Source organism: Vulpes vulpes, chromosome 2 (assembly GCF_048418805.1).
Source record: "Vulpes vulpes isolate BD-2025 chromosome 2, VulVul3, whole genome shotgun sequence".
NCBI lineage: Eukaryota > Metazoa > Chordata > Mammalia > Carnivora > Canidae > Vulpes > Vulpes vulpes.
The window spans coordinates 116726005-116743964 of NC_132781.1; the positions used below are offsets into that span (position 1 = coordinate 116726005).

General features: G+C 43.6%; 1 protein-coding gene across 2 annotated transcripts in view; it reads left to right on the top strand.

Annotated features, from left to right (window-relative positions):
• PITRM1 (pitrilysin metallopeptidase 1) overlaps positions 1-17960 on the top strand; it is a 42918-nt gene that overhangs the window by 4152 nt on the left and 20806 nt on the right. For both annotated transcript variants that reach the window (XM_072749642.1, XM_072749643.1), the window contains exons 3-13: positions 997-1103; positions 1637-1788; positions 2373-2487; positions 2562-2658; positions 3840-4000; positions 10542-10668; positions 10950-11038; positions 11834-11962; positions 12597-12710; positions 12889-12985; positions 13720-13854. In XM_072749642.1, coding sequence (XP_072605743.1) covers positions 997-1103; positions 1637-1788; positions 2373-2487; positions 2562-2658; positions 3840-4000; positions 10542-10668; positions 10950-11038; positions 11834-11962; positions 12597-12710; positions 12889-12985; positions 13720-13854 — 1323 coding nt within the window. The remainder of the gene's footprint in view (positions 1-996; positions 1104-1636; positions 1789-2372; positions 2488-2561; positions 2659-3839; positions 4001-10541; positions 10669-10949; positions 11039-11833; positions 11963-12596; positions 12711-12888; positions 12986-13719; positions 13855-17960) is intronic.

Sequence of the window (17960 nt, forward strand, 5' to 3'; positions counted from 1 at the left end):
GCAGAACTAGGGGGTGTGTAAGTGGAAGGAGGAGAGCTGCACGCGCCCGTGGCAGCAGTTCCAGACATTGGGGGCGGGGGGCTCAGGAGTGGGTGAGAGCACGTGTGAAGTCCCTGAAGGCCACGTGGGGGGTTGGGACGTATGACAGTGACTGTTAGGGAGGACCTCACTGCGTTTTTCAAGTGTTGTAGAAACTTGTCATAAAACATGGTCCTTGTTTGAGGAGTAGGGGAGGCAGACAGTTCTGTGTGTCAACTGATTTTAAATACATTGATCATCTCTTGCAAGGTAAAGTGTTAGATAATTTAACGGCTTGTAAACCAAGCAGAGGCCCCTTAAAACGATGTGGTGCCAACGGCCACGGAACCTTTGTGAGGCTTACGTAGGTAGGAGATGACCGTCCTCAGGGTGAGGATGCGCTGGTTCTTATTGGAGGTGATTTGGACCCTCCCACTGGGAGCGGGTAACTGGTGGTAGCCCCAGCACCCCCCTCGGGACGCCTCAGAACTGCAGAGACCAGGCAAAGCACCTTGCAGTCCCGGGCTGTGGCCCACCCCATTGTCCCCTCCCAGCGGGGCCATTCTGGGCAGTCCTGGAATGACGTGTATAAAAGGAAGCCACACAGCAGGCTTGGCGGGTGAGAGCAGGACCCCTCCCGGGCAGCCTGGTATAAGGAGTGGGGTCTGCTTCCCCATCTGACTGCTCCTCAGAGCCTCAACGGTTTCCTCTGCCGATGGGGCTGAGGACCCCCCACCACAGTTACCCGTGAACTGTTCAGAAAGTATCTAGCAGACAGTAAGCCTTCAGAAAGAGGGTGCGTAGGATGGTCAGCGCAAGGCCTGCCTTCGCTCGTTTGTAAGATTAGGGTTTGAGCAAGGTGTTGCTGATGTGCTGGTGCTGCCTGGTGACACAGACCAGGTCCCGCGGTGCAGTGCCTGTGCCTGTCCAAGCATCTTTCCATCTGACTAGATGTTCACATGTTTCTCGTTCATTCAGGTGACGGCCATTCCTGAACTGTCCCTGACCGCAGTGAAGCTCAGCCATGACCGCACAGGCGCGAAATACTTGCACTTGGCCAGAGAAGACACCAACAACTTGTTCAGGTGTGGGGGGCGTTGTGCACACACACTCTTGACTTTTTTCCACTGATGGCACCTGCCACACCACAACTAGTTTAAAGGCTTTGTTCACTCATCTTTTATTTTATTTTTTTTTAAGATTTTATTTTATTTATGAGAGAGAGAGAGAGAGAGAGGGAGAGGCAAAGACACAGGCAGAGGGAGAAGCAGGCTCCGTGCAGGGAGCCCGATGCAGGACTCGATCCTGGGACTCCAGGACCATGCCCTGGACCAAAGGCAGGAGCTAAACCGCTGAGCCACCCAGGGATCCCCTCATCTTTTATTTTTATTGGCCATATCTTGAAAACAGAAGGGAAAGTTTAATTGAATTTATGTCCTCAGCGACATAAAGTTTGGGGTCTGAGTTAGTGATCTTCTGTGTTGTTGTAAGAGACCATTTTTGTGCGAGGGTACGTACGTGGCTGGAGGGGTTAAGGCTGGTAACCGGGGTGAGCGGAGTCCTGGATGCTGAGCTGTGCGCCTGAGCCCGCCTGCTGGCTTCTCTTGTTTCCCCGCAGCGTGCAGTTCCGCACCACTCCCATGGACAGCTCTGGCGTCCCGCACATCCTGGAGCACACCGTCCTGTGCGGCTCTCACAGATACCCGTGCAGAGATCCTTTCTTCAAGATGCTCAATCGGTCGCTGTCCACTTTCATGAATGCCTTCACAGGTAAGCTGGCCTCCTGCGCTGGGGCTGTGCCGGGGGCCACTAGGTGTGGGGGTACTTGGCAGCAGGATACGTAGGCGGGAACACGCGCACCACTCTCTGGTCTGGTTGAAAACTGCTAGAACTTTAATCCTTCGGGAAAGCCGCATCGTGGTCAGATTATAAAAACTATAGTTTTAGGGAAGAGGCACCTGACTTTTTTCTGGAAAATGTCAAAATAATACTCTTTTGGAAACATTGCTATAAAAGTTGATCTCTGTGGCATTAAGTTAATGTGGCAGGGGTGGTGTTTGAGCTTAGTTTTAGGAACTGGGGCAGCGCGTAGGCTGATGGTGTGAGAGAAGTGCCCTGGGGCCCACAGTTCCCAAGTGCGTTAAATCAGCAATCTGGGTGAGGCCGTCTTTGCAGGCGTGTGAGGTCATGGCTGGCTGTGCCTGTTCCGCCCGCCCCGGCCAGCCTGTAGCAGCAGGGTGCTCCCTCTGTGCCAGGGGCAGTAAGGGCTCACCGTAGGGGGGTAGGAGGTGGTGGACGTGACTAATTCCTGTGGGAATCTGTCGAATTTTAAAAATGTTTTCATTTACACCCAGCTAGCGATTATACTCTATACCCATTTTCCACACAAAATCCCAAGGACTTCCAGAATCTGCTGTCTGTGTATTTGGATGCGGTCTTTTTCCCATGCTTGCGGGAACTGGATTTCTGGTACGTAATGATTGATTGATTTAGACTTTAGTATTGGAGTCCCTGTCACTGTGTAATTACTTATTATTATTTAGGCAAGAAGGATGGCGACTGGAACATGAGAATCCGAGGGACCCCCAGACACCCTTGACCTTTAAAGGCGTCGTCTTTAATGAAATGAAGGGAGTATTCGTGAGTTGTGGGGTTTTTTTGTTTCATTTTGTTTTGTTGTTTCCTTTTTAAAACTGTGTAACACTGATCCTTCTGTGTGAGATATTGGAATGTTCCTGGGTCTGGAAGACCGTTGATGTTATCTCACATTGTTTGCTGGGCTTATTGAACCAGCAGCTGGACGGTAGAGGGCCAAGCTCCCAGTGTTGCAGCTACAGCTCTTCAGCTGCGGTGGGGGCCTGGCCTGGGGTCTGCGGGAGGTCTGTGAGGTAAACCTTGTCATCTTTTCTCATGCTGGCCCATGTGGAGTTTCCCCGGGCCTGTGTTAAGTGTTTTGTGATAGTTGATCAGACACAGAAACAAGTATATCGGAGTCCAGCTGTCTCTAATTAGGCCAGACATTAAGGAGATTTGCAGAATGTGCAAAACAGAGCTGTTCTTTAATATTTCTGCTTTGTCTCAGAAATAGTTTCCAGAAACTATTGTTAACATGTAGTGATGGGTTAAGATAATGAGTGAATAAGTAACTTTTTTAAAGGTCTCAGATTTTTAATTTCTAATACAGAAACATTATGTGTGTGCACACACACTCCTGTGCAGTCAAGAAACCCGCATCATCAAAAGCCCTTTGGGGGCCTCATTGATTCTGGGGCGCATGAAGGATCTGAGACCAGGCAGTTTGAGGACCTCTGTGCTGAGGCCCGTCCTCCCAGCGCCTCTGACTGTGGAGTCCTGCCTTGACATGTGGGGCTGCTTTGCTGCACCATAGGGCTTCCTTACCCTTGAATAATCAATTAGGGTTTCATTTCTTCCAGCAGCTCCTGAAAACTCCTGTTAGAGTGGCTTCTTTTGCTCTGGAAGCCCTTGGGACCCCTCCCCACAGCTCATGGGCAGGGGTCCTTGCGCATCTTTCCTTGTTCCGCACGTCCCTCCCCTGGCCCTCGGCTGTGTAGCTATTGGTGGCCCGTGCACAGTGCAAAGTGTTTTCCCTCTGGCGAGAGCCCTGACCCCTGAATCCTGTGCGGGGATTGTGAGTGAGTTGTGTGCTTTGTTAGGATCCTGGGAGTGCCTGGTATACTGCTGTGACAGTGTAAATTTCAGGGAGTTACTCCCAAAATGTGGTTCATCTGCGTAGTTCATCTGCTGTGTTGTAACAGTGGGTGTTATTTTTCACACACATATATCTTTTCTTTTATTTGAAGACTGACAACGAGAGGATATTCTCGCAGCACGTTCAGAACCGACTCCTGCCTGACCACACGTACTCCGTGATCTCTGGGGGCGATCCCTTGTGCATCCCAGACCTCACATGGGAGCAGCTTAAACAGTTCCATGCAACCCATTATCACCCCAGTAATGCTAGGTAATATTTCACGTTTGACGTTTAATTAATGGTGGGTGATGAAGAGTATACTGGTGTGCATACACTAAGTGATACAGCTTCTCTCACATTTGGCAAACGATTGTTTGTGAAGAGCTACGTAGATTTAGAGGATTCTTCCCTTAATGGATTGACGTTCATTCTGCATGTCTACAGCAGCAACTTTTCTGTGCCCAGCATGATAGTGACAGCACCTCCTAAAGGAGGATCCGGATGCTGCCACCGTCAGCCCCCTGCACCTCAGCTTTACGATGTAGGACGTGGGTGTACTGGCGACCATCCCCCTCCTGAGGTGCTCGGGAAATGGCGGTTACCCTGGCTAAACTGGGGAACTTGCTGGTTTCAGCTGTTACTAATAACAAAACACCAATGTGTGTATTTATAAATAAAATGCTGATGGAAAATCAAATTTTCAAGATTATTTAAAATGTAAAAAAATTTGAATTTTGATAACAAAAACTTTGAAGCATACAAAAAACCATAGAGCATAGAATGATGAACTTCGTAAACATACCACGTATAAGGGAGATGACAGTCCTCGTGATGGTCTACCTCTAATACTTAAATTCGGGACCCTGAAACATTTTATGACATCATACCATATTCAAATACTTGCTTGAAAGCACCCACTAATTATTCCAAATCTGGATTTCCCGGTAGTACCCAAAATAACATGTTCAGTCCAAATGAGGCGCATATATTTTGTAAAGCTCTGTTTTTCTCCCTGGAGACACAGGCCATCTACAGGGTTGGTATCCTGGCATTCTGTGAATATTCTGTTTCTTACCAAGCTGTTAATGTTCTTTGATTTATTCACTTATTCATTGTTTGGTGTGTTTACTGCCTGGAACAATTCCAATAGAGTTTGCAGAGTGTTCTAAAGAATTCTTTAATTTTGGGGGACACCTTGGTGGCTCACTTGGTTCAGCATTCCAGCTCTTGGTTTTGGCTCAGGTCATGATCTCAGGGTCTTAAGATCAGCTGTGCACTCAGCGGAGAGTCTGCTTGAGATTCTCTCTCTCCTCCCCCATCCCTGCTCCCTGTGTGTGTGCATGTGCATGCGCACACTCAAAAAAATTCAATTTCTTGTATGTTTATTAGCTGGACTTGGGTGGACATGAGCTTCTCCCATCAGTAGGGGCTGATGGGTTAGCCTGAAGTATAGCTCTAATGGGAAGGGCGGAGACAGGCTTCTTTTCTTTGGCTGTCCAATTTTAAAGGGAGATGGTGGCAGTAGCTCCTCCAATGGCGACAGAGGAAGCTTTTCTTCTTTCACTTTCATATGCTTTATTTTTAATACCATTGTTATCTCACAGAAATATTTTTTGTATATGTGTATACTTCAAATTATATAATTGAATAGGATCTTCATTTTTTTTTAATGCTCAAAATTGTTTCAGCCGTCATTCAAGGGAATTCCTTTAAGCTCATCTTATCTAATGGTGTCTTTAGTTTTCAATAACTAGTTTCTGTATCCTGCCCCAAATCCTGGTTCATCCTGCTCCTGATCTGTAGCTACTTCTTTCTCCAAGGAGTCCTGAGACTAAGTGGAGCCTGGCATTTAGAGATCAGCATCTCCATGGATGCCAGGGGTGCTACTTGTTATTGCAGTGCCACTCTCTGAGCCACGGAGTGGAAAATTTTGAAGGATCTTTAAGATACTTGTTCCCCAAATCAGATGTGTTTATTTTTTGGGGATATAACCAACATATAGCATTGCAGTAGTTGTAGGTGTGCAACAGAACAATTTGGGTCATGCATATGCCATGAAGTGATCACCACAATAAGTCCAGTTAACATCTATCACTGCATATAGTTGTAAATATTTTTTTCTGATGAGAACTGTAACGATCTGTTAGCAGCTTTTAAATATACACTACACTATTCAACACAGTCACCATACTGTATGTTATGTGCCCGTGATGTAACTGGAAGCTGGAAGCTTGGACCCCTCCTACCCATTTTGTCCACCCCCTGCCTCTGGCAGCCACCAGTCTGTTTTCTGTATCTGAGTCTTAGCCCAGAAAACAGCTTATTTAAAAAAAAAAAAAAAAAAAAGTGTCATTGTACTCTTTTTCCCTAGATGGATAAATATGTTGTCCTAAAAACACGTAATCTGAGATTTATAGCCTGAAACTGAACTTTGTGAAATTCCTTACTTTGACAGTAATAGATGGGTTACTGTACTCCTGTAGCTAAGAACCATCAAATATTTTAACATATGAGTTACTTCATTTTTGAAACCCCTTTATACAGTACATTTAAAATAAGGAGCAATTTCCAGCAGATTTACATTTAATTAATCACTTTTACATGATTTGTGTTGTGTTTCTTATTTAAAAAAAAAAAAATCAAAGCCAATATTTGGTCTTTCTAGTTTAGGTAAGTAAACAGAGGCCCCTGGGTGGCTTCGTTGGTGAAGTGCCTTAGGTTGAGATCATGATTTCAGGGTCCTGGAATCCAGCTCCACATTGGGCTCCCTGCTCAGCAGGAAGTCTTCAGGATTCTCTCTCCTCCTCCCCCACTCCCCCCTACCCAGGTGCACGCAGCATGCACACCCTCTCAAATCTTAAAAAACAAAACAAAAAGCAGTGAATGCAATGTATTTCTATACAAACTTTCAACATGGGAACTATTTTGCTATGAGGTACTATATATATGTGTACCTTCTGGTTTTTTAAAGATTTTGTTCACTTAGCACTAGCCGGGGGAAGGGCAGAGGGACAAGCTGACTTCCCACTGAGCAGGGAGTCCAACATGGGACTGGATCCTGAGACCCCGAGATCTTGACCTGAGACAAAGTCGGACACTTAACCGACTGAGCCACCCTGGCACACCAATGTACCTTCCATTTTTAAGTTTGTTTTTTTTAATTCTGCTGTAATTAATGTACAGTGTTATATTTGTTTCAGGTGTAAAATAACATAATTCAACACTTGGCATATGTTATTCAATGTTCGTCAAGATCCCACATCACCTCTATGTCCCCCATCAACCCACCACCTTCCCCCTAATAACCATGAGAGTGTTCTCTAGAGTTAAGACCGGTTTTTTTCAGTTTTTCTTTCTCCCTTTGCTCATTTGTTATCCTAAATTCCACATGATTGAAATCATACAGTAATTGTCTTTCTCTGACTTAATTTCACTTAGCATTCTGTTCTCTAGCTCCATCCGTGTTCTTGCAGATGGCAAGATTTCATTCTCTTATGGCTGAGTAAGAGCTCTTATGGCTCCATTATATATACCACATCTTTGTCCAGTCGTCTGTCGACAGACACTTGGGCTGCTTCCATATGTCAGCTATTGTATATAACGTTGCTATAAACACAGGAGTATGTGCACATATCCCTTCAAATCAGGGTAATATTGGCCTCATGGAATGAATTTGGAAGTTTTTCTTCCTCCTGTGTTTTTTTGAAAAGCTTGAGAAGAATAGCTATTAACTCCACTTTTAAATGTTTGGTAGAATTCGCCTATGAAGCCAAACTGGTCCTGGACTTTTATTTATTTGGAGTTTATTACTAATTCAATTTCTTTCCTGGTTGTAGGTCTGTTGAAATTTTCTATTTCTTCCTGATTCAGTTTGGGTAGTTTTGTATGTTTCTAGGAATTTATCTATTTCTTCTAGGTTGTCCAATTTATTGGCATATAGTTTTCATGACATATTTTTATAAATGTTTGTATTTCTGTGGTGTTGGTGGTTGTTTCTCCTCTTTTATTATTAGTGTTTTTGTTTATTAAGGTCCTCTTTCCTTTTTTTTTTCTTTTAATGATCCTGGCTAGAGGTTAATCAATTTTGTTGCTCTTTTCAAAGAACCAGCTCCTGGTTTCATCTGTTGTATTTTTTTAGTTTCTATATCATATATTTCTGCTTTCATCTTTATTATTTCCTTCCTTCTGCTGGCTTGGGGTTTTCCATGTTATTTTTCTATGTCCTGTAGGTGTAAATTTAGGTTGAGATTTTTCTTGTTTCTTGAGTTAGGCCTGTATTGCTATAAACTTCTCTCTTAACAAACACTTTTACTGAATCCCAAAGATTTTGGACTATTGTGTTTTCATTTTCATTTGTTTCCATGTGTTTTTTTTTTTTTTAATTTCCTCTTTGATTTTTTGATTGACTCACTCATTGTATAGTAGAATGTTGTTTAACCTCCGTGTATTTGTGGTCTTTCAGACATTTTTCTTACTGTTGATTTCTAATTTCATATGTTGTGGTCAGAAAAGATGCATGGTATGACTTTGATCTTTTTGAATTTGTGGCCTAACATGTGACCTACTCTGAAGAATGTTCTGTGTGCACTTGAATGTGTATTCTGTTTTAGGATGGAGTGTTCTGAACATATCCCTTAAGTCCATCTGGTGCAATGTGTCGTTCAATGCCATTGTTTCTTTGTTGGTTTCTTGTTTAGAGGATCTGTTCATTGATGTAAGTGGGGTGTTAAAATCCCTTACTGTTATTGTCGTCTTATTGTAAGTTCCTTTATAATGGTTATTAACTGTTTTATGTATTTGGCTGCTCCTATGTTGGGTGCATAAGTTTTTTTTTTTTTTTAAGATTTTATTTATTTATTCATGAGAGACAGAGAAAGAGAGGCAGAGACACAGGCAGAGGGAGAAGCAGGCTCCATGCACAGAACCCCATGTGGGACTCGATCCCAGGTCTCCAAGATCAGGCCCTGGGCTGAAGGTGGCACTAAACCACTGAGCCACCCGGGCGGCCCGGATACATAAGTATTAGTGTTAGTAATTGTTGGATTGTTCCTTTTATGATTATATAGCGTCCTTTGTCTTTTTTTCTTTTAAGATTTTATTTATTTATTCACGAGAGACACAGAGAGAGAGAGGCAGAGACACAGGCAGAGGGAGAAGCAGGCCCCACGCAGGGAGCCTGACATGGGACTCTATCCTGGGTCTCCAGGATCACACCCCGGGCTGAAGGTGGCGCTAAACCGCTGAGCCACCAGGGCTGCCCGCGTCCTTTGTCTTTTGTTGCAGTCTTTGTTTTAAAGTTTATTTCATCTAATGTAAATATTGCTACCCCAGCTTTCTTTTCACTTTGTTTGCATGAGAAATGTTTTCCATTCTTTCAATCTGCAGGTGTCTTTAGGTCTGAAATGAGTCCCTTATAGGCAGCATATCAATGGATCTTGTTTTTTTTAACAGTCACCCTCTGTCTTTTGATTGGAGCATTTAGTCAACTTATATTCAAAGTAGTTATGGATATGTATATATTTACTGCCGTTTTGTTACTTGTTTTATGGGTTTTTTTGGTTTTTCTTTTTCTCATTCTCTCACCATAAGTTAGTTTTTTTTAGTGATATGCTTAGAATCTTTTCTGTTTATTTTTTTCATATGACTGGGTTTTGATATATGGTCACCATTAGGTTTGTATGTAACTTTTGCACATAGCAGTCTGTATGTAGCTGATGGTTGCTTGTTTGTACCCAATCTCTACTCCCCACCACCATATATGGTATCATACTTTACATTCTTTTATGTTGTGGGAGTCCCTTGATTTTTACAGATATGCTTATTTTCACCATTTTTGTGTTTCCTGCTTTTTTAAAACTCTTAACTAATGTTCTTTTTCCACTCAGAGCCCCCATTAACATTTCTTATAGTGCCTGTTTAGTGGCCAGGAACTCCTTTAACTTTTGTTTGCCTAAGACACTGCTTTATATCTCCTCCTATTATGAATGACAGCCTTGCTGGATTCAGTGTTCTTGGCTACAGATTTTTCTCAGCATTTTGAATGTATCATGCCACTTTCTTCAGGCCTGCAAAGTTTCTGTTGAAAAACCCACTTGTAGTAGCCTTTTGAGGTTTTCCTTTTACATAACTTTCTTTTGTTGCTTTTATAATTCTCTTTATCACTGCTTTTTGCCATTTTAATTACTATGTGGCTTGATATGGACATCATTGGGTTTATTATTTTTTCCCAATGGGGGTTGGACTCTCTGGCCTCCTCAGTGGTAAACAGCTCTCCCCCCTGGATGCTCTTGCCTTTTCACACTGCTGCTTTGGTGGTGCGCTTTCAGGGCAGGGACTCAGTTTCCCATCACCCTCCAGGTTCTCTCAGAACATAGCCTGCTCATGTTGAAAGTTCCAGCTATAAGTCCCATTGACTGTCAGAACTCCTAAAACTTGGCCCCTCTGGCTTTCAAACCCGGATGTCATGGGGATCCATGTTCCTGTGTCGGCTCACCAGTGTGACCCTCGGTGCTCTCCCCACCCCCAGGTCCTTCCCTCCAGCAGATCAACCCCAGGTCCCTTTAGCCCCCCACAGTGACTCCTCCCTCCCCACCCTCTCCAGTATGGTCTCTTCTCCGCATTCCATTGTGGCATTTGTTCTGCTGGTGTCTGGGTTATTTACCCTGACGTAACTGCCCTAGTTGTATCTGGGATGAGGTGAGTTTAGGGTTTTCCTACTCTGCCTACCTTCTATTTTATATAAAAATCCATCTGTGTTAATTTCTAATCTTTTAAACTAAGGTAGACTTAATATATTCTTTGAACATTTCAGGTTCTTCACTTACGGCAGTTTTCCACTAGAACAGCATCTGAAACAAATTCACAAAGAAGCACTAAGTAAATTTGAGAAAATTGAGACAAACACTGCAGTGCCAGCTCAGAAGCCGTGGGATAAGCCAGTAAGTGCCCCATCCAGAGAATAAGCAGTGTTTTTACCTACTAAATACACTGAGATGGAGAGTCAAACTGTGTATTAGTAATAGGATTTTCAAATATTGTGGCCTCCGACTTGAATGTAAGAGCTTCTTAACTCAAAGGAATGGTTATTTGTTTGAAAAGAAGGTTAACTTAGTGGAAAGCATCTCTTGGGCCACTTTATATGTATAACGGGTAACTTCTACTAGTTTAAAGGCAGTCGTTCATACTCTGCACCTACTTAAAGCATCACCTCCTTTTACAGAGGGAATTCCAGATAACATGTGGCCCGGACTCACTGGCTGCAGATTCCTCTAAACAAACAACTGTCGGGGTCAGCTTCCTCTTACCAGAGTAAGTGTCTGCTGTGAAGTAGGAAAAGTGCACCTTAGCAGGGCTGGAGGCAAATGCTCCAGGTATAAGTTCGTTGATGGTTAGGATTTAGGAGTCGAGCAGCTGTTGGGTGGCAGGGAAGATTTTAGCATCTGGGATGGTTCTGAGGAAATTGCCACTATAGTAGCTATCCGAAAAAAAAAAGCTTATTTTCCTAGTGCATTTTAAAGCTTATTTCTGTGGAGAAAACTGGCTTGGATGGCAGTTAATATTTGTTGGGGTGGGACCACAAGGGCCCTTGCACGTGGGAAGAGCACAGTGAACACAGGCTTCAAAAACCTGCACGGCACGTGACACTGTGTAGTTGTGGAGATCTGGCACCCGCGGGGCACGTAGGCAGGCCGCCATCCTCTGCCATCCCGCATCGGGGCTGGCTGCCGTGAGTGGCCACACTGCTGGACACGGTCCCCCGTTTCCTCTCTGTTCTTGTCTAGGTGTGCACAGTGCGCTTCTAATTGAGATAGTGTGGGTCAGAGTGCTTGGCACACTAATGTGATGGCATTCGATATACAGCTAAGTCAACTTCATGGTTTGGGACCCCAAAGTAATCTGGTTTATGAGAGCTTTGCAAACCAAAAAACAATTACTCTCTTTTATCCATATAATTTAAAGTAAAGGTTAAAATACAAGTGTTTGTAGAACATCCACTTCTTTGGAAGTAAAAGTGTTGATTTAGTGGTGACTTTAGTGATTGGAAAAAATTTACGAGGAGCAACAGTTTCCCTTTTTCTCTCCTGTCCCCGCTTTTAAATGAAGCATCACTGATACATTTGAAGCCTTCACGTTAAACCTCCTGTCTTCGCTCTTGATCAGTGGACCCAACTCCCCTTTCTATAAAGCATTGATTGAATCTGGACTTGGTACAGACTTTTCTCCTGATGTTGGGTAAGTTTCATTATCAGATCAGGTCAGTGGTATTTGCACTTGGGGCCAGTTTGGATATTTGACAGTGTCTGGACAAGTTTTTGGTTGTCACAGCTGGGGAGGGTTATTAACATCAGGTGAGTGGGGTTAAGAACAGAGTATGCACAACGTCCCACAGTCACAGAGTGGTTCCCTGCTCCCCAGCACCGAACAGTGCCTGAGATGACAGATCCAGTACAGCTGTCCTCTGTCCCCTGAAGGGGACATTTGGGGGGCGGGGGGGTGATAGCTTGTCCAAGATCTCAGAGTGGTGTACTGCGGCCTTCTTTAAAAGCCAGGTTGTTAAATATTCTTTCAAATCTTAAGATTTTGTAAAGCTCAGCAGTTTTATTTCCAGATTTAACTTAGCATAACTCTGAAGGTTAAATTGCAGTGAATTTTAGAAATATAAATGTGGACACGAATGCACGTATGACCAGTTATATCTGAGGAGCGGGTATCTGAGGACCCTGCTTCAATTGGCTTTTTCGTGGAAAACTTGGGAGGTTTAAGTGTCCATAGCTCTCTTCTCTAGAGTGTTGGATCTTTAAGTGAAGCGTGTTGTGATGATCGAAGCCATCGGAATTCTGCTGTGTGACTGACTTGTATGTTGCAGGTACAACGGCTACACGCGGGAGGCCTACTTCAGTGTGGGCTTGCAGGGGATCTCGGAGCAGGACACCCAGTCTGTGCGGGATATCATCGACAGGACGATCGAGGAAGTCATCGAGTACGTGTGGCTGGTGCTCACATTCCTGACACTGTCCAGTGAGGGAGCTCACCTCCCTCCATGTTTTACTCTCTTTACCTCCTAAAACGTGTTCATTCACTCCAAGGTGTTTAAAGATGATCTCTGCTGCTTTGGTGTATTGGTTCCTTTTTAACATCCCCATTCTCTGTTTCTGTAGGAAAGGATTCAAAGAGGACCAAATTGAGGCTCTCCTTCATAAAATTGAAATACAAATGAAGCATCAGTCTGTCAGCTTTGGCCTCACCCTGACGTCTGTGCGTAATTTCTCTTTTACCTCCTTCCATTTGTGCTTTGTTTTTACTGTTGTGACCAGTGGGTACTTGACGGCACTGAAAACAGATAGCAGCTACTCAAAGCGCCTTTCATTGGAACCTTGAAAGTTGTGCTATTTGGGGTCTGATATAAACTTAATTTAGAAAAGTAAATAAATAAATAAACTTAATTTAGTTTTATAAACATGTCTTTTTACCAGCCTAATTGGCTTTCTGATATCTTATTTTTCTTTTTAAAAATCATTTGTTTTAGAGAGAGAAAGAGCATGCTTGGGGTGGAGGGTCAGAAAAAGAAAGAATCCTGAGCAGGTTCCACACTGAGTGTGGAGCCCACCACAGGGCTCAACCTCAAGACCCCAAGATCATGACCTGAGTAGAAACCAAGGTCGGACACTCGACTGAGACACCTAAGCTCCCCTTATATCTTCTATTTTTATATAGGACAGATTCACATGGACTATATACAGGTAGAGATTCATAACTGTAGGTCTGTTGGTAATTATATTTCCTAAAAATAATTTTAATACCTGTGCTTTACTTTACTAGAGAAAAGACAGATGTAAAAATTTCCTAGCCAAGAAATGACTTAATTTTGGTTATAATCAAATTTTGAGTACAGAAACCAAGATGATAATAAAATGTCACGTTTGGTATTGAGTGAGCTGACTAGAGTTCGTCGTGTAATGTGCATGTGGATTGGATGTTCTTGGTTGCAGTACATTGCCTCCTGCTGGAATCACGACGGGGACCCTGTGCAGCTCCTGAAGCTGGGGAGTCTGGTGGCTCGATTCAGGCAGTGCCTCAAGGAAAATCCACGGTTTTTGCAAGAAAAAGTAAAACAGTATTTTAAGGTAAGGAAATTGGAGAATTTATGTGAATACATGATATAATTTCTTAATTATTAATTAATGCTCCTAGTAACAAGTTTAGTTTTGATTCTGACGCAAGTTGGCTTTTTATATGAACACATGAGTGTTTTTTTTGTATGTGAGTATATGTATACGTGTGTATAAACAAAAACATCTGTAGGCATTTCTGTTCTGCTTTGTTGAAAGAAAGATTGTATTACTCCTCAGTTTTGGGGTAGGTTTTGATAAGAGTTGTTCAATTGTCATTAAAAGTTTGGTGGACTTCACCTGTGAAGAAATACAATTCTGGGATTTCTTCATCAGGAGTGGTTTTGTGTGTGTGTGTGTGTGTGTGTGTGTGTGTGTGTGTGTATGTGTGTTTTCATTACTGTTTCAGTGCCTTCGTGAGTTACTGATTTATTCAGAGTTTTCTCTCTTCACACTTAAGTCTTGAAAGGTGATGTGGATTTCGGGGTCTGTTCATCTAGGCGTCTGGTTCATGCCCGTAGATTGCTGTACTGCTGATGCTGCCGGGCCTGTTTTCTTAGTGTATCTGAAGGGTTGGCACTTATGTCAAATGTCTGAAAAAAATCTTCTCTGTGATAGGAGTTTCATTGTTTCCTGTGTTCTGCTACCATAGGTCTGGCTGGATCTCACTTTTCTATTTACTGAGGATACGGAGATAGTTTAAAAACTCATTGGTCTTTGTTTTTAACGTATGTGTGAACTGGGTACGTGTCCCTCTTAACACTGATTCTGTGGGGTCCTGTAGTTCTCTGTGTTCTGCTTATGGTTTCATTTGTCTCAAGGTATTTACCAAGGTCCCTTATTGACTCTTTAATCTACTGGTTGTTTAGGGATGTGTTGTGTAAATTCCAAATACTTGTGGATTTTCCAGTTTTCTTTGTACAGGCATTCCTTGGAGAGAGCGCATGTGTGGTTCACACCATCGCAGTAAAGCAAATAGAGTTGAATGAATGCTTTGGTTTACCAGTGTGCGTAAAAGTTAGGTTTACACTACCCTGCAGTCTGCTAAGCGTGCAATAGCGTTATATTTAAAAATAACTACATTCACATCTTAGGTAAAAAATACTGCTAACAAAATGCCAGTTATCTGAACTTTCAGTAAGTCGTAATCTTTGCTGGTGGGGAATGGTGATGGCTGCTGAAGGTGGGGGTGACTGGCATTCCATAAAATAAGACACTGATGAAGTTTGTCATAATGACGGACCCTTCCTTTCATAAAAAAATTTTTCTGTAGCAGGTGGTGCTGTTTGAAAGCAGCATTCTACCCATGGTACAACTTCTTTAAGAATTAGAGTCAGTCCTCTCAAACCCTGCCACTGCTTTATCGAATGAGTTCATGTAATATCCCAAAGATTTTTATTTATTTATTTTAAAGAGAGAGCCATGCGCACAAGACAGTGAGCAGGAGGGAGGGGCAGAGGGAAAGGGAGAGAGAAGATCCCAAGCACACTCCACACTGAGCATGGAGCCTAACATGTTGGGCTCGATCCCAAGACCCAAGCCAAAATCAGGAGTCAGAGCCTTAACCAGCTGAGCCACGTGTTGTGCCCAAGATTGCAAATCCAAGAAACCACCAAGGAGCCAACACCGATGCAAACACACGAGGGTTTATTTACAAGCTCGAGCTTGGGTCCAAGTGTACCCGACACAGTGGAGCAGGGACTTGGACCCCGAGACTAAGAGGCGTAGCAGCTTTATAGGGGCCAGTGGCCAATGGGATACACAGAAAGTTGCACAGTCATGTCGGTCCACATGCAGGTGGCTGATTGAATTACTTCTTACCCTATAGTATCCATTTGAGCTGGCCTATTACTTTGGTCAGAATTGGCGCGCAGTTTTGGGGGGCACAAAGCAGGGTTACATTGTTAGGAGCCGATTTCCGATTAGGGTGTGCCCAGCGGCTTGACTAGGGTGGGGCAGCACCTTAAGCAATAAGCAGGTTATGTGGGGGTCATACAGGAGGTGGCAGGTGTAGCACAAAATGGAATCAGTCCTGCTCTGCTTGTCCAGGGGTACAGGATTTTTGTTAAATTTCCTGGGTCCCACACCACGCAGGTGCCCTGTTCATGTAATATTCTAAATCCTTTGTTGTAATTTCAACAGTCTTCACAGCATCTTCACCAGGAGTAGGTTCCATCCCAAGAACCCACTTTCATTCATGAGAAGCAACTCCTTATCTGTTCCAAGTTTGATCATGAGATTATATCCATTGAATCCTGTCTTTAGGCTCCACTTCTAAGCCTGGTTCACTGGCTGTTTCTACCCCATCTGCAGTGACTTCCTCCACTGAAGTCTTGAGCCTTTCAAAGTCATCCATGAGGGCTGGAATCAACTTCTACCAAAACTCTGCGAATGTGTGTATTGGGACCTCTTCCTGTGAATCGTGGATGTTCTTAATGGTGTCTAGGATGATATATCCTCTCCAGAAGGGTTTTAATTTACTTTGCTCAGATCCATCAGAGGAATCACTATCTATGGCAGCCATAGTCATATGGAATGCATTTCTTAATTAATAAGACCTGAAAGTTGAAATGATTCCTTGATTTGCAGAATGGATATTTTTTTAGCAGGCATGAAAACAATATTAATTTCACTGTTCATCTTGACCAGAGTTCTTGGCTGACCAGGTGCTTTGTCAATGAGCAATCATATTTTGAAAGGACATTTCCTGAGCAGTAGGTCTCAACAGTGGGCTTAAAATATTCAGCCAACCATGCTGTAAGCAGATGTGCTGTCATTCAGGCTTTGTTGTTCCATTTATAGAGCACAGGCACAGTAGATTTAGCATAAATCTTAAGGTTCCTGGGAGTTTTGGAATGGTCAGTGAGCACTGGCTTCAACCTTAAGTTCCAGCTGCCTTAGCTCCTAAAAGTCAGTCTGTCTTCGAAGCTTCGAAGCTACGCACTGACTTCTCCTCTCTGGCTATGAAAGTCCTAGATGGCCTCCTTTTCCCCTCTTAGGCTGTTTGTCTATGTTGAGAACCTGTTGTTTAGTGTGGCCACGTTCATTAACCACCTTAGCTAGATCTTCTGGACGCCTGGCTGCTTCCCTTTGCACTCTCCTATTATGGAGACGGCGTCTTTCCTTGAAGCTCAGAAAGCAACCTCTGCTGGCTTCAAGCATTTCTTCTGCAGCATCCTCACCTCTCTCAGCCTTCAGGGAATTGAAGAGAATCAGAGTGAGGCTTTGGCTCAGGGGTGAGTCTTTAGCTTACGGGAACGTTATGGCTGGTTTGCTCTTCTATTCAGACCCTTAAAACTTTCTCCATATCATCAGTAAGTCCCTTGCTTACTTACTATTCACGCATTCACTAGAGTACCACTTGCAACTTCCTTCAAGAACTTTCCCTTTGAATTTACAGCTTGGCGCACAGTATGGTGCAACAGGCATAGTTTTTGGCCTCTCTCAACTTATGGTATGCCTTCCTCACTAAGCTTAATCCTTTCTAGTTTTTGATTTAAGTGAGAGTTGTACAACCTTCCTTTCAGGAAGCCATGGTAGGGTTATTGATTGGCCTGATTTCAGTGTCGTCGTGTCTCAGGGAAGAGAGAGGCCTGAGGAGGGGACAGTGCCTGGGCATGGCTGGTGGGTGGGGCACTCAGAACGCACAAGTTTACTGACTTACGCGGGTGTGTGGTTCACGTCTCCCCACAACAATCACGATCGTAGCCTGATCACTGGGCACAGATGGCCATAGTAAATACATGAAGATGTCTCACATGTTGGTAGAATTACCAGGATATGACACAGACACAAAGGAGCAAATGCTCCTGAAAAATGGTGCTGCTAGGCTTGCTCGGTGCAGGGTTGCCACAGGCCTTCAGTTTGTGAACAGATGCATTGTTTGCAAAGCACAGTAAAGTGAGGTATGCCTGTGTAGAACATACGAGTAGTCACCTAAATTAGTGGATATTCTGGCTATTTTTGTGAAGGCTTCTTTTTTTCCCCTGTCAACTAACCGTCCGTCCCCCCATGATGCTGTCAAGTACTACTGATTCTCTTCCTTAACGCTGGATCCTTTGCATCCTCGTGACTTTCTTATTCCAGAACTGAAGCCTGCACCCCCCAGTCACTGGCTCCCT